Consider the following 25997-nt stretch of genomic DNA (forward strand, 5'->3'; position numbering starts at 1 on the left):
GAGGATGCCCCCACTTGCGAAAGAATGGGCGAAGGACTTGTGGATGCAGTTCCCATTCGTGTATTTGTTGCGTTTGTCTGCTGAGCAGATCTGCCATGGTGTTTTGTATGCCTGGGATGTGCTGTGCCAGGAGAAAGATGTTTTGTGGAATTGCCCATCTCCATATGCTCTGGGCTAAGCGGGAGAGCTGGGGAGAGTGTGTCCCCCCCTGTTTTTGAATATAATACATTGCAGTCATATTGTCTGTGCGAATGAGGACTGCTTTGGCTGAAATCTGTTTCTGAAAGGATTTTAGGGCTAGAAAGATCGCCAAGAGCTCCAGATGGTTGATGTGGAGCGATTTTTGCTGTGGCGTCCATAGACCTTGCATTGTGAGGTGTAGGAGGTGCGCTCCCCAGCCGGAGAGCGATGCGTCCGCTGTTAGAATCACCTGAGGAACCGGGTCCAGGAACGGCCGCCCTTTGGAAAGGTTTGTGGTGTTCCACCACTGCAGAGAGTGATGCGTGCGGCCGTCCACCAACACCAGATCCGTCAGCTGTCCCTGGGCCTGGTTCCACTGTCGTGCTAGGCACTCTTGGAGTGGACGCATGTGGAGTCTTGCATGGGGCACTATGAAAATGCAAGATGCCATCATCCCTATTAGCTTCATGAACACTCTTGCTGGGAGAGAGTGCTGAGCAATGAACGTTTGGCGCAAGGCTTGTATGCTTGCGATTCTGGCTAAATTGGGATAGGCTATACCTTTGGAGGTGTCTATAGTGGCCCCGAGTTATTGCTTTGTGTGAGATGGTATGAGGTGGGACTTTTGGTAGTCCACCGTGAAGCCTAGCTGGTGGAGCAGTTGGATGGTGCTGTTTGTATGTTGCACACATTGGTCGTAGGACGCGGCTTTTATGAGCCAGTCGTCTAAGTAAGGGAAGACGTGAACATGTTGACGTCTGAGGTGTGCTGCTACTACCGCTAGGCATTTGGTAAACACCCGTGGTGCGGTGGTGACCCCGAAGGGGAGAACCGTGAATTGGTAATGCTGACCGTCCACCACAAACCTGAGGTACTTCCTGTGAGAAGGGTGAATTGGAATATGAAAGTATGCGTCTTTCAGATCCAAGGGAGTGAGAAAGTCTCCCTGACAGAGGAGTGGGAGGACTTGTTGTAGGGTGACCATGTGGAAATGGTCTGAATGTATGTAAGCATTTAGAGGCCGGAGGTCCAGAATGGGCCGCAGGGTCCCGTCTTTTTTCGGTATTAGAAAATACAGAGAGTAGACCCCTAAATTTTGCTGATTGACGGGGACCTGCTCTATAGCTTGTTTTTGGAGGAGGGAGATTACCTCCTGTTTGAGCAGTGTGGAATGTTCCTGTGACATTGGACGGTGCCTTGGTGGGATATTGGGTGGGGTAGATGTTAGCTGGAGACAGTACCCTGACCGAATAATTTGGGTCACCCATTTGTCCGATGTTATGGACTCCCAGGCGTGAATAAAGTGTCGCAATCTGCCCCCGACCGGAGTGGGATGGTCTGGGGGGAGCGAGGGGAAGTCATTGTGCGGGCGGTGTGGCAGAACGGGTGGTGTTGGTTTTGCCCCTGCCCTTATTGTTGTTGCCCCTGTATCCACCCCTTTGGTAGCCCTTTGAGAAGGTATTTTGAGGAGGGGACTTGTAGGAGGTAGAGGCGCTATCGGTGGAGTAGCCTCTGCCTGTGCTACGAAAGGACGAACGTCGAAAGGAGCGTCTAGGGGTCTGGGATTGTAATGCCCCCATAGACTTTGCTGTGTCTGTGTCCTTTTTCTAATGCTTCGTCCACCTTTGGCCCAAATAGGTGTTGTTGGTCAAAGGGGTGATTTAGTATGGATGCCTGGACTTCTGGCTTGAAGCCTGAGATCCTGAGCCAGGCATGACGGCGAAGCAGGACACTAGTATTTATAGCTCTAGAAGCAGTGTCCGCTGCATCGAGGGCACATTTAATGGAGGTGTTAGTAATGAGCTTTCCCTCCTGTATTAGGTCATGAGCTTTAAGTTTGTGTTTCTCCGGGAGGTGTTGCATAAGAGCCTCAAGCTGATCGTAGTGTGCTCTGTCTTGCGAGGCAGTGCGTTTACCAGACGCATCTAAGAGTTTTGATTCCTTATCTGGCGGCGGAGCCTCACCTGAGGACTGGGAGTTGGACCGCTTTCTAGCTGTGGACACAACCAGGGAATCTAAAGGAGCAGGGCCCTTAATGTATGTAGGATCTGTGGGTGCTGCTTTGTACTTTTTTTCTATTCTGGGGTTTAAGACCCTGGCCCTGACAGGGTCTTTGAACACCTCTGCAGCATGTTTGGTAACACCCTTAAGCATGGGCAAGATGGCTGTGGATTTATCCTGAATATCAAATGTATCCAGTAAGAAGTCGTCTTCCACTATGTAGTTCCACCCCATGATAGTGTGCTGCTCTCTGCACTAAGTGGTGAAACCCTAGTGAGTCCTCCGGGGGAGATGGCCTGGATGGGTAGAGGTCATCCTGAGGCACATCTGGTATGTCAGGGTTTTGGTAATCCTCCCATGGGTCTGGGGTCCCTGGGGGTGTGGGGTCCATCGGGGCGTCCGCTGGATCATAATCTGGATCCCCGTAATCCGGTTCCGGGGACGGGGTTGGGGAGTGATGAGGCAAGGGTGGCGGAGACCTGGGGAGGGGAGGAGGTGGAAGAGGTGGAGGAGGCGGAGGAGGTGGTGGGGAGGGCACTCTGAGAGGAGATGTGGCAGAGTCCTTCCGTTTGGGCGGTGGAGGAGGAGCAGGTGTGTCAAGACGTCTTTTCTTGATAGACAAGATCAATAGCCCAGTCTTTGGATCCTTTGATAAGGTCTTTTGAGAAGGATCAGGTGTAAAAAGTTCCGTTGGCGCCGAATCGTCCGCTGGCGCCAATGTTTTCGGAGCCGAGGACTTGGGTGGTTTCTCTGCGCCATGCTTTTTTGGAACCTCCGGTTTTTTCGGAGTCGAGGTAGGCTTCGACGCGGGAGCGTCGGTGCCGAGAGATTTGTGCTTGTGTTTCGTCGGCACCGAGAGTCCAGGCTTCGGCACCGGTGGCTTCGGAGTCGAGCTGGACGTCACTTTCTTCGGTGCAGAACGGTGTTTATCGGCACCAGGAGTAGGCTGGCTCGAGCCCGAGCTGCCGTGAGACTTGGGATGCTTCGACACCGGGCCCGAAGGTGGGGTGATAGAAGCTGCATGTTTGGTTTTCCCTAGGCCCGGAGGCGAAGGTGTAACCTGAGTCTCTTTGGATATGGGCGCGGGGGTGGGAGGGGGTAGAGTACTCACGACCCTCTGCGCCGGTGTGATGTCCTCCAGGTCGGAGTCGTCGGCCTCGGAAGCGCTGACGACGTCTTCCTCCTGCTCGGTGTGGTGTTGCCCCGAAGCTCCGGTGTCGTCTCCGAAGATGTCCGGTGGAGCCGCGGTCGATGAGTGCGCCATAGTGCGTCGAGCTCTTCGATCCCGGATGGTCTTTTTTGATCGAAAAGACTTGCAGGCGGGGCAGTCTCTGGCCTCGTGTTCTGGAGAGAGGCAAAGGTTACACACCTGATGGAGGTCGGTGTGGGGAAATTTAGACCCACATTTTGGGCACTTTTTGAACGGAGTCCTTTCCATCGGCCGGGACCGGAGTCGAGGAGGGCCCGAAGGCCGGTGCCGATGTGTGGAATCGAGAAAGTGCCTCTACGAGAGATGAAGAAGATGAAGAACCTCGATGAACGAGGATTTTCCGTCGAGGCTGGAACCGGAAAAGTTCGAAGCCGGAGCACGAAGTATCACATCCGAGCCCAATGGCGGAAAAAAACAATCTGAGGATGGAGCCGAAGCCCATGCGCAGACCGGACCGAAGGAGGAGTCACCGAACTCGTGACTTCCAAAGACTGTCCAAAGAACAAAAACAAACTGCAAACATCCGGGCCCAACACCAGATGGCGATCTATGCACAGTGTACAATCTGCAGTTCATATGCCTCGAACACATGGTTAAAAGCCATCTTGTTGAGCATACCAGCAAAGTGTTTTAAAATTGAAGTTGTGAGGAAAGGTAATGAGATGCTGATATTTTATTTAGAAGATAAATGAGAAAGAAGTTTGTATGGATTGTTACCTCTTGAGAAATCATTCAGAGTTCCTTCTACTGCACTTGTCCACAGGCCCCTTCCAGGGCTCTTTAATTTCTTCTCACCTCTTGTTTTTAATCCAGATATTATACCTGCCCCTTTTATCAGGCACCCTTTTGTACTCAGTAGTGAAATCTTCCTTTTCACTGGGTAGCTATCTTTTGCTCTCTTACATAGTTTAACCTGTGCCCCTTCATTTGTTTTCTTTTCTTACCTCCATATTCCATTTCTCCTCACCCACTTAAAAAGGTAGAGGACACATACCTTCAATAGCCATCATGGCTCGCAGCTCTCGGCTCAGCAGCTGAAAGCGTCGTTCCAGGTCCTGCTCCTCCATCCTGACAAACAGCATGGGCAATTGGAGGTGGCAGGTATGAGGGAGCAGAGAAAAAAGTAAGAGGATTAACAGATCAAACACACACAAAATCTCTGAGAATTGTTATTTCGATCAATCATGAATGATGGGTCACCACTTTTAGTTGGGGGCCACCCACTTCTGACAACCCAGGGATCACACCACTTCTTTACAATCATCAATGTACCTCTTTTGTCCCCTCCACTGCTGCTCTCCACTACCAACATACCATTTCCTCCTATCCCCATTGTCTAAAAAAACACTCACAGCAGCTGAAGCTGGTCTTGGCGCCGGATCAGTGCGTTCTTCTTGTTCACAAGAGTGAACCACTCCTGAATAAATTCTTCTTCCTGAGATTTGTTTGATCCTGGTAAAAAAAAATATCAGTCAGGCAAGAGAAACAACACTATACCTTTATTCTGCAAAGAAATCTCACCCGCTTTGCATCACTCAATAAGTCCTCTTGTCGGAAATACTTTTCACCTGTTGCTCAGCACAATCTGTCACTCAAACTGGCCATAAAATAATTTTGAATCTAAAGAAGACCTCGCCCATGCCTTCAAAATGTTTAACCAAGACCAGCTACCTACCACTAAAAAAACACTTTTTAACAAAAACATTTCGCTAAATCAAATACAACCCAGCATCTACTTAGAGAGATTTATGGTGAAGTCCAGTATGCCAGCATACATTATTTAACAATGCACTGGCAAAGCCAATAGATTGCGCCTTTATAATGTGAGTGCTGAACTGTTTGCTTTGCCGTATGCCTATTAAGTATTGTAAATAAAAGGTAAAAGTAGGAAAATGCTACTTATCAGTATGCATCTGTTCTTGGCATGTACCGCTGTAGAGTTGTATACTTTAGCATAGATTGCCATCTGGTGTTGGGCTTGGATTTTTGTAGTTTGTTTTTGTCGAAAAAGTCTTTGTTAGTCACGAGATAGGTGACTCCTCCTTATGGTGACAGTGCGCATGTGCATCGACTCCATCCCAGGATTGTTTTTCGCCATGAAGGGTAATGATGGAGTTAGTAGGAAGTAGAAAAGGATGTCCATGTGTAATGTATCTAAGTAAGATAATACTGCAACGGATAAAGGTATCCGGGGAGGTGGGTGGGCATATACAATTCTACAGCTCTACATGCCAAGAACAGATGCATACTGGTAAGTAGCATTTTCCGTTCGAGGCATATGAGCTGTAGATTGTATACTTTAGCATAGACTATATAGCAGTTTGTCTCCTTAGCGGTGGCAACCTGTATCCGTTGCAGTGGTCTGAAAAAGTGTTCTCAATACAGCCTGGCCCACACTAGCTTGTTGCTTTGCTTGTACTTCTACACAATAGTGTTTAGTAAAAGTGTGTGGTGTAGACCAAGTTGCTGCTTTGCAGATGTCATCTAGGGGAATGTTCCCTAAGAATGCCATAGAAGCCCCTAGTTTGCGTGTGGAATTATTTCTAGGGGGAATGGTTAGCGTGCGTTTAGCTTTGACATAGCATATACATCCACTCTCTCATTTATCCCAAACTCGATACCACTACTATGATCCCCAAAATAACCCTTTCTAGACTCTCTCCTACTCTACCCCTCCTTGAATCATCTGACACCTCTTTTACTATACCGATCCCCCAAAACAAACCTTTCTAAACTCTTCCTTCTGACTCTTCCCCTCCAAAATCCCTTTTTACTCATCCAAAAGCCTCCTCCTACTGCTATGACCTGATATTTAAAAAATAAATACATAAATAAATAAATAAATCCTTCACTCTTCTATCCCTCCACTTTCCTTTTCAATCAAAATAAAACTAACATGTTCACTTCTCAAATTCCATATTCCACTATACTAATTCACCACTAATCCTTTATGGGTTCCAGAGAAGTGTGCTACTCGCCAATAAAGCGTTTCAACACCCCATCAGGGTTACAAGCGCTATATAAATGCAAACCTTTTCCCCTTTTCTACCCCTCCCCAACCCTTCTCAATCCAAATAACTTACTAACATACCCACCACTCAAATTAATTTAATTTTTCACCATACTAATTCAACACATCCTTATGGGTTCCAGAATAGCGTGCTACTCGCCAAAAAAGCACTTCAAAACCCCATCAGGAGTAGCAAGCGCTATATAAACACAAACCTCTTTCCCTCTTCTATCCCGTCACCTACCCTTCTCTATCTAAATAACTGAATAACATATCCACCACTCAAATTACTCCATATTTCACTATACTAATTTTCAACACTAACTCTTTATGTGTTCCGGAGTAGCGTGCTACTCGCCAGAAAAGCGCTTCAACACCCATCAGGGGTAACAAGCGCTATATGAATACAAACCTTTCTTCCCCTTCTATCCCTTCGCTATCCTTCTCACTCCAAATAACTGACTAATATCCACCACTGAAATTACTTTCATATTTCACCATACTAATTGACCACTAATTCTTTATGGGTGTAGCGTGCTTCAACACCCCATCAGGGGTAACAAGCGTTATATAAATACAAACCTTTTTTCCTATTCTATCCTTCTGCTATCCATCCAAATAACGGACTAACCTATCCACAACTTAAAATATACTTCATGTTTCACTATACTAATTCAACACTAATCCTCTATGGGTCCCGGAGTAGCGTGCTACTCGCCGAAAAAGCACTTTGACGCCTCGTCAGGGGTAGTAAGCGCTATACAAATGCAATTACAATACAATACAATATTTGGATTCACTTGACAATCCATCTTGCAATTCCTGTTTTTGAAATGGGACTGCCCTTGTGAGGTGGGCAGAAAGATACAAAGAGTTGTTTAGTCTTTCTAAAAGGTTTAGTTCTTTCTATGTAGCATAGTAACGCTCTCTTAACGTCTAGTGTGTGAAGAGCACGTTCTGCCACTGAGTCTGGTTGAGGGAAAAAACTGGGAGTTCAACAGACTGATTAAGGTGGAAGGCAGAAACTACCTTGGGTAGAAAGTTTGGGTTAGGCCTAAGAACCGCTTTACTATGATGCATTTGTAAAAATGGTTCTTGTATGGTTAATGCATGAAGTTCACTCACTCTCCTGAGGGATGTGATAGCTACCAGGAAGGCTACTTTCCAAGTGAGGAACTGTAACTCACATTTGTGTAGAGGGTCAAACGGGGGGCCCATGAGCCTGGTAAGGACAATATTGAGGTTCCAGACTGGGGAGGGTGGAACTCTAGGTGGAATTATTCTTTTAAGTCCTTCCATGAACGCTTTGATAGCAGGAACTCGAAATAGAGACAAGTGTTGTCAGTTTTGGAGATAAGCGGCTATTGCAGCTAGATGTAGTCGTATAGATGTATATGCCAAATTACATTGTTGTAGATGCTAGAGATAACAGATAATGTTTTGAATGGAAGCATCTAGTGGGTTGATTTTGTTATTTGTACAATAAACAACGAATCGCTTCCACTTTGCTGCATAGCATGCTCTTGTGGTAGGACGTCTAGCCTCTTTGATGACAGTCATACAATCTGGTGGGAGATTGAGGTCACTAAACTCTAGGATCTCAGGAGCCAGATCGCAAGATTGAGTTGATTGGGATCTGGATGTCTTATCTCTCCATGGTTCTGTGTAAGAAGTTTGGGTGAGAGGTGTAGCTTTTGATGTGAAACTACTGATAGTTCCAAGAGGGTTGTGAACCATGGTTGTTGGGCCCATGTTGGAGCAACTAGGATCATTGTGAGGGAATGCTGTTTGAGTTTCCGAACCACTAACGGAATGAGCAGGAGAGGCGGAAAAGCGTGAGCAAATTTGTTTGACCAGTTCATCCATAGTGCATTGCCTTTGGACAATGGGTGTGGATACCTGGAGGCGAAGTTTGGGCATTTTGCGTTCTGATGTGTGGCGAACAGATCTATGTCTGGGTGTCCCCACATTTCAAAGAATAGAAGAAAAACTTGAGGATGAAGTTCCCATTTGTGGATTTGTTGTGTTTGTCGACTGAGCAGATCCGCAATCTGATTGTGTACTCCTGAGAGATGTTCTGCGAGGAGGTATATCTTTTGAGGAATAGCCCATCTCCGTTATAGTTTGTGCTAGGTGTGAAAGTTGGAGAGTGTGTGTCCCCCCTGCTTTTGAATGTAATACATTGCTGTCATGTTGTCTATACGTATTAGGACTTCTTCGCCTAGTAGCAAAAGTTGGAAAGACTTTAGTGCTAAAAAGATTGCTAGTAACTCCAGGTGGTTTATGTGGAGTTGTTTCTGTCGAGGGGTCCATAAGCCCTGACCAGTTTGACTTTGCAGATGAGCTCACCAGCCGGTGAGCAACGTGTCTGTTAGTATTATCTGTGGAACCGGGTCGAGGAACGGCCGCCCTCTGGAAAGGTTTTGTGTATTCCACCACTGCAGAGAGCGATGTGTGCGGCTGTCCACCAACACCAGATATGTCAGCTGACCATGAGCCTGGTTCCACTGATGTGCTAAGCATTCCTGCAAGGGATGCATCTGGAGTCTTGCATAAGGAATGATGAGGATGCAAGAAGCCATCATTCCGATTAACTGCATGAACACTCGAGCTGGCAACAAGTGCTGAGGTCAAAATTGTAATATTAGTGCCAGCATGGATTGAATCCTGCCTGGATTGTGGTATGCTAGAGCTCTTGAGGTGTCCAGAGTAGCCCCTAGATACTGTTGTATTTGGATGGTTGAAGGTGAGACTTGTCGCGGTTTAGTGTGAAACCTAAGCCGTGAAGTAGCAGGATAGTTTTGTGTGTGTGCTGCACACAATTATTGTGGGATTTGGCCTTTATGAGCCAGTCGTCCAGATAAGGGAACACATGAATGTGTTGCCTTCTTAAATGAGCCACTACCACTGCGAGGCATTTGGTGAAGACTCTCGGTGCCGTGGTTACTCTGAATGGAAGGACTTTGAACTGATAATGTCCGTCCACCTTGAAACTGAGATACTTTCTGTGAGAGGGGTGAATAGGATTATGAAAGTAGGCGTCCTTTAGATCCAGAGTGGCGAGGAAGTCACATTGTTGAAGTAGTGGGAGCACCTGTTGGAGAGTGACCATGCGGAAGTGGTCTGATTGGATATAGACGTTTAGGGGTCTGAGGTCTAATATTGGCCTGAGAGAGCCATCCTTTCTTGGAATCAGAAAGTAGAGTGAATAAACCCGTGTGCCCCGTTGGGGTAAGGGGGCTGGTTCTATTGCATTTTTGTGTAGTAGAGGGAGAATTTCCTGTTTGAGGAGAGTCAAATGTTCTGTGGACATTGGACGGTGTTTGGGAGGAATGTGTGGGGGAGTGGACACGATTTCCAGGCAGTACCCATACTGGATAATTTGTCTCACCCACCTGTCTGCGGTGATGGAATTGCAGACAGGTAGGAACTGTGAAAGGCGTCCCCCGACAGGTGTGGAGTGGTCGGGGGGAAGCGCAGGGAAGAAACTGCTTGGTGGTAGGGGAGCTGTGGGTGTTATTACCTCAGCCTCTGCCCTTGTTGTTACCCCTGTAACCTCCCCTAAAGTATCCTTTAGAAAAGGAACTCTGATTGGGGCTTTTGTAAGATGAGGATGGGTGCTCTGGTGTGTTGGTTTTTAAGCCAGCTCTATAAAAGGAGCATCGACAGGAGCCTCTAGACGAAGATAACTGCAAGGCTCCCATAGACTTTGCAGTTTCAGTGTCCTTTTTCATCTTTTCTAAAGATGTGTCTACTGCAGGGCCAAAGAGGTGCTCTTGGTCGAAGGGCTGATTAAGGATACTGGTTTGCACCTCCTGTTTAACTCCCGATATCCCGAGCCAAGCATGCCTGCGTAACAATACACTAGTATTGACTGCTCGGGACGCGGTGACCCGGGCGTCTAGAGCACATTTGATTGATGTGTTTGCGATTTATTTGCCTTCCTGTATGAGGTCATTGGCCTTGTCTTTGTATTGCTCTGGTTGGTGTTGAATAGTTTGCAGCTTGAGACGCCATACGTTTGCCTGATGCGTCTAATAATTTGGATTCTTTATCTGGGGGCGGGGCGTCACCTGAACCTTGAGAGTTGGCCCTTTTACATGCATTAGCCACTACCAGGGAATCTAAAGGAAGCTGACCCTTAATGTATATAGGGTCACTGGGAGCAGCTTTGTATTGCTTGTCTATCCGTGGGTTAAGAACCCTAGTCCTAATAGGGTCCTTAAACACGTCTGGTGCGTGTTTAATGAGCCATTTTAACATTGGGACGTGTGAGGTTTTTTGTGGCTGAGCAAAAGTCTCTAAGAGAAAATCCTCCTCTACAGGGTCAGAATGTGATATGTTGCGGCCCTATTGATTAGTTGGGCAAAACCTACATTATCGTCTGGTGGGGATGGCTTAGAGGGATAAAGATTTGGGTCTGTTAAGTCAGGATCTGTGTTATAGTCCATCCATGGATCTGGTTCCTGTGTGAGATCATCAGTGTCATCATGGTCTCGTTGTGGGATTATGTTATCATTCCCTTGTCCGTCCCCATCTCCATTATCACTATCCTTTGGTTGTGAGAGTGGAAAAGTGTGTTCTGGAGAGGTAAGTAAATTGGGATCAATAGGTGGAGAAAGGTGGAGGTGGTGGAGAGGTGTTAGTGCCCATGTCTATTCTTTTAACCGTAACGGGTGAATTTTGCAAATGGGCCAGTTTCCTTTTTGTAGGTTGTTTGGAGAGAATATGACCAGTCTTTGGATGGATATAAGGAATATGCTACTTACCAGTATGCATCTGTTCTTGGCATGTAGAGCTGCAGATCTGTACACTTTTGCATAGATCGCCATCTGGTGATGAGCCCGGATGTTTGCAGTTTGTTTTTCTTCTTGGACAGTCTTTGGAAGTCACGAGTTCGGTGACTCCTCCTTCGGTCCATACTGCGCATGGGCTTCGGCTCCATCCTCAGATTGTTTTTCGCCAGCAGGGAAATGATGGAGCGTAGTGATAACAGTAAGAAACCCATGTGTGTTGTATCTAAATAAGATAGACTGGAACGGATACAGGTAGCCGGAGAGGCGGGTGGGCGTGTACAGATCTGCAGCTCTACATGCCAAAAACAGATGCATACTGGTAAGTAGCATATTCCGTTCGAGGCATATGAGCTGCAGATTGTACACTTTTGCATAGATTATATAGCAGTACCCAGCCCTAGCGGCGACCACCAGTATCCGTTGCAGCGGTTTGAAATAGTGTCTTTAGTACAGCCTGGCCCACACTAGCTTGTTGCTTGGAATGCACGTCTACACAGTAATGGTTTGTGAAGGTGTGCGGAGTTGACCATGTGGCTGCCTTGCAGATGTCATCTAAGGGTATGTTCCCTAGAAAAGCCATAGAAGCCCCTATCTTTCTTGTAGAGTGGGCTTTAGGTGGGACAGATAATGTTCTTTTTGCTTTGTGATAGCAAATTTGTATGCACTTAACAATCCACCTAGCTATCCCTGATTTAGAGATGGGGTTACCTTTATGCGGTGGAGAGAAGGAGACAAACAATTGTTTGGTCTTCCTGAAAGGTTGCGTTCTTTGTATGTAGTACAACAAAGCCCTTTTAACATCAAGTGTATGTAGAGCCCTTTCCGCAACAGATTGAGGTTGCGAGAAAAAAAACGGTAATTCCACCGATTGATTAAGGTGGAAGGCGGAAATGACCTTGGGCAGAAATTTTGGGTTTGTACGAAGTATCACCTTGCTGTGATGTATCTGCAAAAAGGGTTCTTGTATAGTGAACGCTTGTATTTCACTAACCCTTCTAAAGGAAAGGGATAGCAATGAGGAAAGCTGTTTTCCAGGTGAGTAACTGTAGCTCACATTTATGCATTGGTTCGAAAGGCGGACCCATTAGCCGTGTAAGAACTACGTTTAGATTCCATACAGGGGAAGGTGGTGCCCTGGGTGGAATTACTCGTTTTAGGCCTTCCATAAAGGCTTTAATAGCGGGAACTCTGAACAGTGATAAATGCTGTCTGTTTTGTAGGTAAGCAGCAATTGATGCGAGGTGTAGACGTATGGATGAATATGCCAGGTTACACCTTTGAAGATGGAGCAGATAGCATATGATATGCTGTATGGATGCATCTAAAGGGTTGATTGCATTGTTGCGGCAGTAAACAACAAACCTCTTCCACTTTGCGGCATAGCATGCTTGAGTGGTAGGACGTCTGGCTTCCTTGATAATGTTCATGCAATCAGGGAGAAGGTTAAGGTATCCAAATTCTAAGATTTCAGGAGCCAGATCGCAAGGTTGAGCTGAGCTGGGTCCGGGTGCCTGATCTCTCCATGGTTCTGTGTTAGGAGGCATAGGGACAGGTGCAGTTTTTGATGTGGTACTACCGATAGCTGTAGCAGTGTGGTATACCACGGCTGCCTGGCCCATGTTGGAGCTACCAGAATGAGTGTGAGGGAGTGCTGTTGTAGCTTCCTTACCACTAATGGAATTAGCGGGAGCGGTGGAAAGGCGTATGCAAATTTGACTGACCAGTTCATCCATATCGCATTGCCTGTGGACAATGGGTGTGGGTATCTGGCGGCGAAGGTTAGGCATTTTTTGTTTTCGTGGGTGGCGAAGAGGTCTATCTGAGGATTCCCCCACTTGTGGAAGAATGGGCGAAGAACTTGTGGATGCAGTTCCCATTCGTGCATTTGCTGCGTTTGTCTGCTGAGCAGATCTGCCATGGTGTTTTGTATACCTGGGACGTGCTGTGCCAGGAGAAAGATTTTCTGTGGAATTGCCCATCTCCATATGCTCTGTGCTAAGCGGGAGAGCTGGGGAGAGTGTGTGTCCCCCTGTTTTTTAATATAATACATCGCAGTCATATTGTCTGTGCGAATGAGGACTGCTTTGGCTGAAATTTGTTTCTGAAAGGATTTCAGGGCTAGAAAGATCGCCAATAACTCCAGATGGTTGATGTGGAGTACTTTTTGCTGTGGCGTCCATAGACCTTGCACTGTGAGGTGTAGAAGGTGCGCTCCCCAGCCGGAGAGCGATGCGTCCGTCGTTAGAATCACCTGAGGAACCGGGTCCAGGAACGGCCGCCCTTTGGAAAGGTTTGTGGTGTTCCACCACTGCAGAGAGTGATGGGTGCGGCCGACCACCAACACCAGATCCGTCAGCTGTCCCTGGGCCTGGTTCCACTGTCGTGCTAGGCACTCTTGGAGTGGACGCATGTGGAGTCTTGCATGGGGCACTATAAAGATGCAAGATGCCATCATCCCTATTAGCTTCAGAAACACTCGTGCTGGGAGAGTGTTGAAGAGTGAATGTTTGGCGCAAGGCTTGTATGCTTGCGATTCTGGCTGAATTGGGATAGGCTATAGCCTTGGAGGTGTCTATAGTGGCCCCGAGATATTGCTTTGTGTGAGATGGTATGAGGTGGGACTTTTGATGGTTCACCGTGAAGCCTAGCCGGTGGAGCAGTTGTATGGTGCTGTTTGTATGTTGCACACATTGGCTGTAGGACACGGCTTTTATGAGCCAGTCGTCCAAGTAAGGGAAGACGTGAATGTGTTGCCTTCTGAGGTGAGCTGCTACTACTGCTAGGCATTTGGTAAACACCCGTGGTGCGGTTGTGACCCCGAAGGGGAGAACCTTGAATTGGTAATGCTGACCGTCCACCACAAACCTGAGGTACTTCCTGTGAGAAGGGTGTATTGGAATATGAAAGTATGCGTCTTTCAAGTCCAGTGTAGTGAGAAAGTCTCCCTGACACAGGAGAGGGAGAACTTGTTGGAGGGTGACCATATGGAAATGGTCCGAATGTATGTATGCATTTAGAGGCCGGAGGTCTAGAATGAGCCGTAGGGTCTCGTCTCTCTTTGGGATTAGAAAATACAGAGAGTAGACCCCTAGATTTTGCTGATTGACGGGGACCTGCTCTATAGCTTGTTTTTGGAGGAGGGAGATCACCTCCTGTTTGAGCAGTATGGTGTGTTCTTGTGACATTGTACGGTGCCTGGGTGGAATATTGGGTGGGGTAGATGTTAGTTCGAGACAGTAGCCTGACTGAACAAGTTGTGTCACCCATTTGTCTGATGTTATGGTCTCCCAGGTCTGAAGAAAATATTGTAGCCTGCCCCCGACTGGAGTGGAATGGTCTGGGGGAAGCGGGGGAAAGTCATTGGGCAGGTGGTGTGGCAGAACGGGTGTTGTTGGTTTTGCCCCTGCCTTTATTATTGTTTCCCCTATAAACACCTCTCTGATAGCCCTTTGAGAAGGTATTCTGAGGAGGGGACTTGTAGGAAGTAGAGGCGTTATCGGCAGAGTAACCTCTGCCTGTGCCCCGAAATGAGGAACGACGAAATGAGCGTCTAGGGGTATGGGATTGTAATGCCCCCATAGACTTTGCCGTATCCGTGTCCTTTTTCATTTTTTCCAATGCTTCGTCCACCTTTGGACCAAATAGGTGTTGTTGGTCAAAGGGGTGATTTAATATAGATGCCTGGACTTCTGGCTTAAACCCTGAGATTCTGAGCCAGGCATGACGACGAAGCAAAACACTGGTGTTTATCGCTCTCGAAGCTATGTCTGCTGCGTCAAGGGTACATTTAATTGAGGTATTGGTGATGAGCTTTCCCTCCTGTATTAGCTCCTGAGCACTGTGTTTATGTTTATCTGGGAGGTGTTGCATGATAGCCTCCAGTTCATCGTAATGTGCTCTATCATAACGTGCAAGCAGAGCTTGTGTGTTGGCAATGCGCCACATATTTGCGGCCTGCGAGGCAGTGCGTTTACCAGACGCATCTAAGAGCTTTGACTCCTTATCTGGTGGGGGAGCCTCCCCTGAGGATTGAGAGTTAGACCGCTTCCTAGCTGTGGATACCACCAAAGAGTCCAAGGGAGCAGGTCCTTTAAAATATGCAGGATCTGTGGGGGCTGCTTTATATTTTTTCTCTATTCTGGGGTTTAGTACCCTAGCTCTGACTGGGTCCTTGAACACCTCTGCAGCATGTTTGGTTACCCCTTTTAGCATGGGCAATATTGCTGAGGCCTTATCTTGTATATCAAAAGTGTCCAGCAGGAAATCGTCCTCAACTGGCTCGCTATGTAATTCTACCCCATGGTAGTGTGCCGCCCGCTGTATTAAGTGGTGGAACCCCAGGGAGTCCTCTGGAGGAGACGGCCTGGATGGATAAATGTCATCCTGAGGCACATCTGGCACATCGGGGTTGTGGTAATCCTCCCATGGGTCTGGTGTCCCTGGAGGTGTGGGGTCTATTGGGGCGTCTGCCGGGTCATAATCTGGATCTCCATAATCAGGGTCTGGAGATGGGGTCGGAGAGCGGTGAGGCAAAGGTGGTGGAGATATGGGAGGTGGAGGAGGTGGAGAAAGTGGAGGAGGTGGTGGAGAGGGTACTCTGAAGGGGGATGTGGCAGAGTCCTTCCGTTTTGGCGGTGGAGGAGGATCTGGCTTGTGTAAATGTCTCTTTTTGGAAGACAAAGTTAAATGACCAGTCTTTGGATCCTTTGTTAAAGTTTTTTGATAAGGATCAGGCGTAAATAGTTCTTGTGGCACCGAATGATCTGTCGGTGCCGATGTTTTCGGAGCCGAGGGCTTCGATGGTTTCTCCATGCCATGCTTTTTCGGGGTCTCCGATTTCTTCGGTGCCGAGGCGGTCTTCGGCGCTGGAGCGTCGGTGCCGAGGGACTTATGCTTATGCTTTATCGGCACCGAGAGTGCAGGTTTCGAGCCAGATGACTTCGGAGCCGAACTTTCGGCACCAGGAGTAGGCTGGCTCGAGCCCGAGCCGCCGGGAGACTTATGATGCTTCGACACCGGGCCCGAAGGTGGGGTGATAGAAGCTGTATGTTTGGTTTTCCCTAGGCCCGGAGGCGAAGGTGTAACCTGAGTCTCTTTCGGTGTGGGTAGGGGAGTTGGAGGGGGTAAAGTACCCATGACCCTCTGCGCCGGTGTTATCTCCTCCAGGTCAGAGTCGTCGGCCTCGGAAGCGCTGACGAGTTCTTCCTCCTGCTCTGTGTGCTGCTGCCCCGAAGCTCCGGTGTCGTCTCCGAAGATGTCGGGTGGAGCCGAAGTCGATGAGTGCGCCATGGTGCGTCGAGCTCTTCTATCCCGGATGGTCTTTTTCGATCGAAAAGACTTGCAGGCGGGGCAGTCTCGAGCCTCGTGTTCTGGAGAGAGGCATAGGTTACACACCTGATGGAGGTCGGTGTGGGGAAATTTAGACCCACATTTTGGGCACTTTTTGAAGGGAGTCCTTTCCATCGGCCGAGACCGGAGTCGAGGGAGGCCCGCAGGCCGGTGCCGATGTCTGGAATCGAAAAGTTCCGCCGAGAGAGATGAAGAAGATGATTTCTCTTAAGAATCTCGATGGACGAGGATTTTCCGTCGAAGGTCGAACTGGAAAGGTTCGAAGCCGGAGCACGAAGTATCACATCCGAGCCCGATGGCGGAAAAAAACAATCTGAGGATGGAGCCGAAGCCCATGCGCAGTACGGACCGAAGGAGGAGTCACCGAACTCGTGAGTTCCAAAGACTGTCCAATAAGAAAAACAAACTGCAAACATCCGGGCCCAACACCAGATGGCGATCTATGCAAAAGTGTACAATCTGCAGCTCATATGCCTCGAACATTGTTTTCTGGTTTGGATCCGGGACAAAAAGTTCTTCGGAACCGGTGTTCTTTTTAGGTGCCGAAGATTTCTCCCTATGAGGAGTCTTAGACTGTTTAGGCATAGGGATAGTGTCCGGTTTAGATGCCTTTTCTGGTTCCGAAGACTTCGGTGTCGGTTGTTTCGGCTCCGGAGTCTTATGCTTCGGTGGTTTCGGAGTCGAAGATTTTTCCCTGGATTGTTTCGGCTCCGACGTTTTCGGTGTCAAAGTTTTTCCATTTTGCTTCGGCTCCGAGGGTTTGTCCTTTAGCTGTTTCGGCGCCAGAGGGTTTTCTGGTGCCGATGGAGGAGGGCGTGGCATATCGGCGGCCTTGGACTTCGGTGCCAAAGGTTGTTTTCCGGTACCTGAGTGTGGTTGGCTCGAGCCCAAGCCGGAAGGTTTGTCTTTACTTTTCATAGCCGAGCCCGAGGGTGGGGCATCTGAAATGTTCGGCCGGTGTGGACCTGGGCCTTGTGGCGAAGGTGTTACCGGAGCCTTTGGTATGGGCTTGGGTGGGGCAGGGGTCTCGGTACTCACAGTCCATTGAGCTGAGGTGACTTCGTCCTCGACGTCGGAGTCATCTGCTTCGAAGACTGTGACCTGTTCCTCCTGGGCTTGTTCCGGAATGTTGTCGGGCCTGGATGGAAGATGTCCAGAATGGAGCCGCTTCCTCTGGACATTTTGTGGCGTCGAGCCCGACGATCAAGAATGGTCTTCTTAGACTTGAAAGATAGACAAGCCTCACAGGTATCCTCTTGATGCTCCGGAGAGAGGCAGAGATTACACACTGGGTGTAGGTCCGAGTGTGGGAATTTAGCACCACACTGAGGACATTTCTTGAAGGGAGTCCCTTCCATCGATTTCTGTCGGAATCGGCGCAGGTCGGCCCAATGGCCCGCGTCGAAGTTTATCAAAGTTTTTTCGATTGTAGAAGATGCGCGTCGAGAAAGGGAAACGCGATCGAGACAATACCGCCAAGTGGTAGGTGATTGCGCGTCGAAGGGGGTTACGATAACGACACCGACCCGGAGCGCAGCACGTCACAACCGAACCCGATGGCGGAAAAAAACAATCTGGGGATGGAGTTGATGCCCATGCGCACTGTCACCATAAGGAGGAGTCACCTATCTCGTGACTAACAAAGACTTCTTTGACAAAAACAAACTGCAGACATCCGAGCCCAACACCAAATGGCGATCTATGCTAAAGTATAGAATCTACAGCTCATATGCCTCGAACAAACATTTTCAAAATACGGGAGAAAAAGCACACATATATCTTATGGTATCTCAAAATAGTACATTGTACAATGTTTTCTCTCTGTATTAATGGCATGGTTTATTTTATCAAATTATTTTCACTCAAGAAACACTAAGCAGAATTTAAAAAGAATAAGTAAGTGTCAGAATGTACAGGGAATCACTTTCCAAAGTCTCATTTACTTTCCACCTAATTTAGCCATTTGGTCCTCTCTAGTAGCCTAGGTAGTAGATTTAAGGGTCCACAGGATCAGTGTCATGCTAAGTACACCTTCTGCCCCAGACACCAGCTGAGCAAGTGCAGCATATTGCCCTTTTCCAGTGCCGTAAAACCACTTGTGTGTCAAAGCTTTTGCTTTCATGCAATATTAAATGTAGAAGATAAAACAAAAACAACCATTAAAGTCTGCTCTTTAGTGGTGAATTACTGCTTTTAGAGCACTGAAGATAAAGGGAAGCTATAACTCACCTCTTCTTTAATGTTGATGCAACTGTATGAGGAATATTTTACCTGGCTTGTGAAGGTGAACATTGGTTTTAAGTGCAACACAGGGAGAGTTTCCACAGGGATGCTGAGCTTGTTAAAAGACTTGAGTTAATGACTGTCCAACTGCAGTCAAAGGTGGGCTTTTATATATCAATACACAACCAAGTATTTCAGGAAAACTACCACCCTACATTGATTGAAAAAGTAGTATGCCAACAAGGGATTTTGTTTGGAGAGATTATATCTTTTTGTAGATTGTGGAAAATTAATTTGTAAATGAGTTCAGAACTGAAACTCAACCACACATTATTTGACTGAATTAATCAAAGATATACAACACACACGGGGTATCTTTTTCGTGAAAAAATCACCGATCTTTTTATATAAACAATCAATAAAAAGGAGTACAAATAAACAATTGAATGTGCAGTATAACATGAAAAGAGAAAAAATTGAATGTTATCCACATTTCATGAAACAAAATATCCAATCCAAAAGAGAACACAGAGATCTATCTCATATTGGGAGAGCAATCAACTGTACATAGATGTTGTGGATATGGATAATGTAGTCGACGTTTCGGTCTATGATGGCGTCAATCCGTCAGACCATCTTCAGGACAGTGGAAATTTCTAAAAGGGACTCCTATGATTCATTGAATTCAGTCTAACTCATTTACAAATTAATTTTCCACAATCTACAAAAAGATATAATCTCTCCAAACAAAATCCCTTGTTGGCATACTACTTTTTCAATCAAATCTGCCCAAGCCCTCAAGGGTATATTGGGTTTTTCCCTACGGCTATACTACCCTACATTGATGGCAATCTAACTGCTGGAGAATTCCAATGAGGTCATGCAGTCACAATATGCATGCCAAGACTGACATGTAGTTACGCCTCCTTTACTTATCTTTGGTTGCATCCAATCCTGGCATGGCTTCAGTTGTCCATAAAACTAGGGCTTATTCAGGTTGTGTGGCCTTAATAGAGAGCCATTACAGAAGTCAAAGATGAAAAGATGTCCTTTTACCATACAAGTACCACCTGCTGTTTTTGGTATTTGCTCATGAGACTGGCTTATACTCACTCTCTCTTATTTATAAACAGGGGTACGTTTCAAACAAAAATATTTTGGCCTGGTCCGTTCCATTTTCTTTGAATGAAGCAAAAGCTCAGCGGACGAGTCACCCACTCAACATGCAATGAAAGAAGATGTCATTATCTCAGGAGCAGAGTGTGGGGCCCATATACTCACTTCCTGAAAACAGAATAAATGTGGATTGGCTAACATTTTAAATTTTTTAGTGTTGTTTCTGAAGTTGTTAGGCATGCACATACCTGGATTTTCAGTATCATAAGAAGATATGAACATATGTAGGAACAATGCTGAAGAATACACAAGTTAAGTGCATCCATCATCACTATTGCCACGTTCCACCGATGTTCCCTAGGCCATTGATCCAGGACCACATAGTACACTGCTTCCAACAGTACCTGAGTCCATGAGGCGTCGTAGCTCTTTCTCCACCACTGAGGCGCGACTGTCAATTTGACTCTGTTCATTCTCCAGGGCTTGTAACTCTGCCAGGACATACTGACTGGTGTCGTGGAACCTCTGCTAGAGAAGGAGAAGTCAATTGCAAGTGAAACTCACGTACCAAATGTCAAGGTTCTAACCGAGCAACTGTAAAGCTGCTGCACACCAACCCATCACAAGCGCATTGAACTATGAGAGAGGCAATAAAGCAGAACATCCATATTAAAAGCTGAATATGCAGAACTAACATTGTGAAATGAAAAGATTGACACCACTAAACATAAAGAAATGGAATGAATGCAAATGGGCCCAATATCAGCTGAGTCATTTCCATTTTGTCACTTATAGGGACAAGCGTCCTTAACACCATTATTCTAAGATAGGTAGACATAAAGTGGCGGACACACAGGCAGAACCTAACCCATCATACCGGATTCTCTTCCTCTGGAATGCGGGCTTCCATGCCAGTCTCCGTGGATTGTGGTGGTTCTTCAAGTGAAGCACTCTTCCTATTACCATCTAAAAAAGGAGGAAAACAGATAATTTAGGCCAGTAGTCTAGATAAGTGGTAAAGTATGCTGTGTCACCAGCACAATATAAAATGTGGCTTCAATGCCAAGAAAAAGACGCATTTACATTTGGTGTGCTTCTGTAACTCATCTCCTATGATCAGCTTGTATGTATCCTGTCACCTGTGGAACAGGCCGAGAAACTTCCTTCAAAAAGTATAGTTGGCACAGAGCATGCATCCCCTGCATGTGCATTACCATGTTAGTTTCTATGCACTACTACCTACGGCTTTAGTTCCCTATCAGTGGCCAAATGGAAAAAAACGGTAAGACCAATGAACAGATGGGGGTCTATGGTCGGCACTGGTAGTAGGGGAGAGCTTTAGAACTAGCGCACTGATTTACTATAATGTTTTTTTCTAAACTCCCATATAAAAACTCTCTATTTCAACAACCTTTCCAAGATTGAAAAATCAAGAAAAATTGCTAAAGATCGAAAGAAGTTGCCTGACAAACTAAATGCAATCTGTTTCAGAGAACGTATTTGCGAAAAGGAGGATCTTTGGGCAACAAACCATCCAGGAAGTGTAATCTGCCAAAAAGGGGAGGTCTGTGAGATTCTCTGCCCAACCAATCTTTAAAAAAGACACTGATGAATGCTTTTGCTCTGTTTGCATGACCTGTTCTCTCAGAACCCTGCAGCTGATGACAAGATTTTCTCTGAACAATCACCCAGCATGTAGACCTAGATGTCGATTTTTGGGTCTCGCCTAGGCAGCGCTTGTGCTGTCTCTTCGAGACATGCTGCATTCAGGTATGGACTTGAACCTATGCCCATTTTCCACCCATCTTTCCAATTGGTTCCTGTTACTGTCCTTTCTAAATAGTTGCTTTTGATTCGTAAATAGGCTTAGTAGCCTCTCCTTAGTACCGCCTTTTCTCTTTTTGTAACCTCCCATGAGGACTGGCTCTCTTAGGTGTGTTGTTACTCTGTATGTTTTATTTACAGTCTGTGAGCATTATTTTACTAATGACGTTATCCTAGCTGCTGATGCAGGCAGGACAAGCTCTCCCTCTTCACTATGCACACATAGCGAGGCACACCTTCATCTTTAATAATAGCGGCTGCATCTTTCTTTTCTCTGGGGCAGCTCACCAAACTCAATTTTTTCAATATTATATACTTTTAGTAAGCAAGGCAGCACAGGTGGTGTGTGGCGCTGCTTAAGAAAAACTTAATAAAATATTAAAAAAGGAATATGATACTTACCAGTATGCATCTGTTCTTGGCATGTAGAGCTGCAGATCTACACACTTTTGCATAGATCGCCATCTGGTGTTGGGCCCAGATGTTTGCAGTTTGTTTTTCTTCTTGGAAAGTCTTTGGAAGTCACGAGGTCGGTGACTCCTCCTTTGGATCGTATTGCGCATGGGCTTCGGCTCCATCCTCAGATTGTTTTTCGCCAGCAGGGAAAGATGGAGCGTAGTAACAACAGTGAAGAAACCCATGTGTGTTGTATCTAAATAAGATAGACTGGAACAGATACAGGTAGCCGGTCAGGCAGGTGGGCGTGTGTAGATCTGCAGCTCTACATGCCAAGAACGGATGCATACTGGTAAGTAGCATATTCCGTTCGAGGCATATGAGCTGCAGATTACACACTTTTGCATAGACTATATAGCAGTTCCCAACCTTAGCGGCGACCACCGGTATCTGTTGCAGTGGTTTGAAATAGTGTTTTTAATACAGCCTGGCCCACACTAGCTTGTTTCTTGGTTTGCACATCTACACAATAGTGTTTAGTGAAAGTGTGCGGTGTTGACCATGTAGCTGCTTTGCAGATATCATCTAGTGGGATGTTTCCTAGGAAAGCCATGGAAGCCCCTATCTTCTGTGTAGAATGGGCTTTAGGGGGAACGGAATGCGTTCGTTTTGCTTTGTGGTAGCAAATATGGATGCATTTTACAATCCACCTAGCAATCCCTGATTTTGAGATGGGGTTGCCCTTGTGTGGTGGAGAGAAAGAGACAAACAGTTGTTTGGTCTTTCTGAAAGGTTGTGTTCTTTGGATATAGTAAAGTAAGGCTCGTTTGATATCTAGCGTGTGCAGAGCCCTTTCTGCAACGGTCTGAGGTTGCGAGAAAAATACTGGTAATTCTACAGATTGGTTTAGGTGAAAAAGGGAAATGACTTTAGGTAGGAATTTTGGGTTGGTACGGAGAACAACCTTGTTCTGGTGCATTTGAAGAAAAGGTTCTTGTATGGTAAGTGCTTGTATCTCACTGACCCTTCTAAGGGAAGTGATGGCTACAAGGAAAGCTGTTTTCCTTTATGCAAAGGTTCGAAGGGAGGCCCCATCAGCCTTGTGAGCACGATATTTAAGTTCCACACAGGTGAGGGTGGTACTCTGGGGGGAATTATTCTTTTGAGGCCTTCCATGAAGGCTTTAATGGCAGGTACTCTGAAAAGTGATAGGTGCTGCCTGTTTTGTAAGTAAGCTGCAATTGCTGCGAGGTGTAGCCGAATGGAGGTATAGGCTAGATTACACCTTTGAAAGTAGCATATGATGTGTTGTATAGACACGTCTAAAGGATTGATTGTGTTATTATGGCAATAAACAACAAATCTTTTCCACTTGGCAGCGTAGCAGGCTCTAGTGGTAGGGCGTCTAGCTTCTCTGATGGCGTTCATACAGTCAGGTGGAAGGTTTAGGTACCCGAATTCTATGATTTCAGGAGCCAGATCGCAAGGTTGAGCTGAGCTGGGTCCGGGTGCCTGATCTCTCCATGGTTCTGGGTTAGGAGGCATGGTGAGAGGTGTAGCTTTTGGTGTGGTACTACCGGGAGTTCCAGCAGCATGGTGTACCACGGTTGTCTGGCCCACGTTGGAGCTACTATGATCAGTGTGAGGGAGTGCTGTTGTAGCTTTCGCACCACTAATGGAATGAGTGGGAGAGGTGGAAAAGCGTACGCAAATTTGCCTGACCAGTTCATCCATATCGCATTTCCTTTGGACAATGGGTGAGGGTATCTGGCGGCGAAGCTTGGGCATTTTGTGTTTTCGTGGGTGGCGAAGAGATCTATTTGTGGATGCCCCCACATTTGAAAGAACGGATGAAGAACCTGTGGGTGAAGTTCCCACTCGTGGATCTGTTGTGTCTGTCTGCTGAGCAGATCTGCCACAGTGTTTTGGACTCCTGGGACATGTTGAGCTAGGAGAAAGATTTTGTGGGGAATTGCCCATCTCCATATGCTCTGTGCTAATTGAGAGAGCTGTGGAGAGTGTATGCCGCCTTGTTTTTGAATATAATACATGGCCGTCATGTTGGCTGTGCGAATGAGGACTACTGCCTTGCCTGAAATCCGTGGTTGAAAGGATTTCAGGGCTAGAAAGATTGCCAGTAACTCCAGATGGTTGATATGGAGTAACTTTTGTTGCGACGTCCATGTGCCCTGCACTGTGAGGTGTAATAGATGGGCTCCCCAGCCGGAGAGCAATGCGTCCGTTGTAAGTATTATTTAGGCAACCTGGTCCATGAACGGACGACCTTTGGAAAGGTTTGTGGTGTTCCACCACTGCAGAGAGAGATGGGAGCGACCGTCTACCAACACCAGATCTGTCAGTTGCCCCTGGGCCTGATTCCATTGGCACGCTAAGCACTCTTGGAGTGGACGCATCTGGAGTCTTGCGTGAGGCACTATGAAAATGCAAGAGGTCATCATCCCTATCAGTTGCATAAACACTCGTGCTGGAAGGAAGTGTTGAAGTACGAATTTTTGTCGCAAAGCCTGAATGCTTGCAATCCTGGCCGGATTGGGGAAGGCTATTGCTTTTGAGGTGTCTATAGTGGCACCGAGGAATTGTTTTATGTGGGATGGTGTTAGCTGGAACTTTTGGTGGTTCACCGTGAAGCCTAGTTGGTGAAGTAGTTGGATTGTGGTGGCGGTGTGGTGTACACATTGGTTGTATGAAGTGGCTTTTATCAGCCAATCGTCCAAGTATGGGAAGACGTGAATGTGCTGTCTTCTGAGGTGTGCCGCCACCACCGCTAGGCACTTGGTGAATACCCGTGGTGCTGTTGTGACTCTGAACGGGAGCACTTTGAATTGGTAGTGTTGTCCGTCCACTACACATCTGAGGTACTTTCTGTGAGCATGGTGTACTGGAATGTGGAAGTATGCGTCTTTCAAGTCCAGTGTGGTGAGAAAGTCGTTCTGGGAGAGGAGCGGAAGTACCTGCTGAAGCGTTACCATGTGAAAATGGTCTGAGTGTATGTATGTGTTTAGGGGCCGGAGATCTAGAATAGGTCGTAGAGTCTCGTCCCTTTTTGGTATTAGAAAATATAGGGAGTAAACCCCCAAATTTTGTTGATTGACAGGAACGTGTTCTATTGCCTGTTTTTGTAGGAGGGAGATTACCTCCTGCTTTAGCAACGTGGAATGTTCTTGTGACATTGGGCGTTGCCTGGGTGGAATGTTTGGGGGGGTAGATGTTAATTCTAGGCAGTATCCTGACCGAATTATTTGGGTCACCCATTTGTCTGAGGTGATAGTCTCCCAGACATGAAGGAAATTTGTGAGTCTGCCCCCGACTGGAGTGGAATGGTCTGGGGGGAGCGGGGGGAAGTCATTGGGTAGTAGGTGTGGCAGAACGGGCATTGTTTGTTTTGCCTCTGCCCTTGTTGTTGTTACCCCTGTAGCCCCCTCTTTGGTAACCTTTTGTAAAGGTGGTCTGAGTAGGGGTCTTGTACGATGTGGACGCTGTGTCTGAGGAGTAGCCTCTGGATGCACTCCGAAAGGATGAGCGGCGAAAGGAGCGTCTGGGCTGGTGAGACTGTAAGGCCCCCATGGATTTTGCTGTATCCGTGTCCTTTTTCATCTTTTCTAAGGCCTCATCCACCTTTGGCCCGAATAGATGTTCCTGGTCAAAGGGATGGTTAAGGATGGAGGCTTGTACTTCTGGTTTAAACCCAGTACCCTTAACTAAGCATGACGGCAGAGAAGGACGCTGGTGTTAATGGCCCTGGAGGCTGTGTCTGCTGCGTCTAGGGCACAACGTACAGAGGTGTTTGTGATTGTTTTACCCTCTTGAATCAACTCGTTGGCTTTACTTTTATATTTTTCAGGGAGATGTTGCATTATGCTCTCTAATTCGT

General features: G+C 46.9%; 1 protein-coding gene across 10 annotated transcripts in view; it reads right to left on the minus strand.

Annotated features, from left to right (window-relative positions):
* Nucleotides 1-25997, minus strand: part of EHBP1L1 (EH domain binding protein 1 like 1) — a 262674-nt gene that overhangs the window by 16716 nt on the left and 219961 nt on the right. For 7 of the 10 annotated variants that reach the window (XM_085625831.1, XM_085625826.1, XM_085625833.1 and 4 more), the window contains 4 exons: nucleotides 20763-20851; nucleotides 20290-20413; nucleotides 4744-4843; nucleotides 4386-4459 (listed from right to left, as the gene is read on the minus strand). In XM_085625831.1, the coding sequence (XP_085481957.1) occupies nucleotides 4386-4459; nucleotides 4744-4843; nucleotides 20290-20413; nucleotides 20763-20851 (387 nt within the window). The remainder of the gene's footprint in view (nucleotides 1-4385; nucleotides 4460-4743; nucleotides 4844-20289; nucleotides 20414-20762; nucleotides 20852-25997) is intronic. The other 3 variants (XM_085625832.1, XM_085625828.1, XM_085625825.1) reach the window with 1 other exon arrangement.

The sequence above is a fragment of the Triturus cristatus genome, chromosome 9, assembly GCF_964204655.1.
Source record: "Triturus cristatus chromosome 9, aTriCri1.1, whole genome shotgun sequence".
NCBI lineage: Eukaryota > Metazoa > Chordata > Amphibia > Caudata > Salamandridae > Triturus > Triturus cristatus.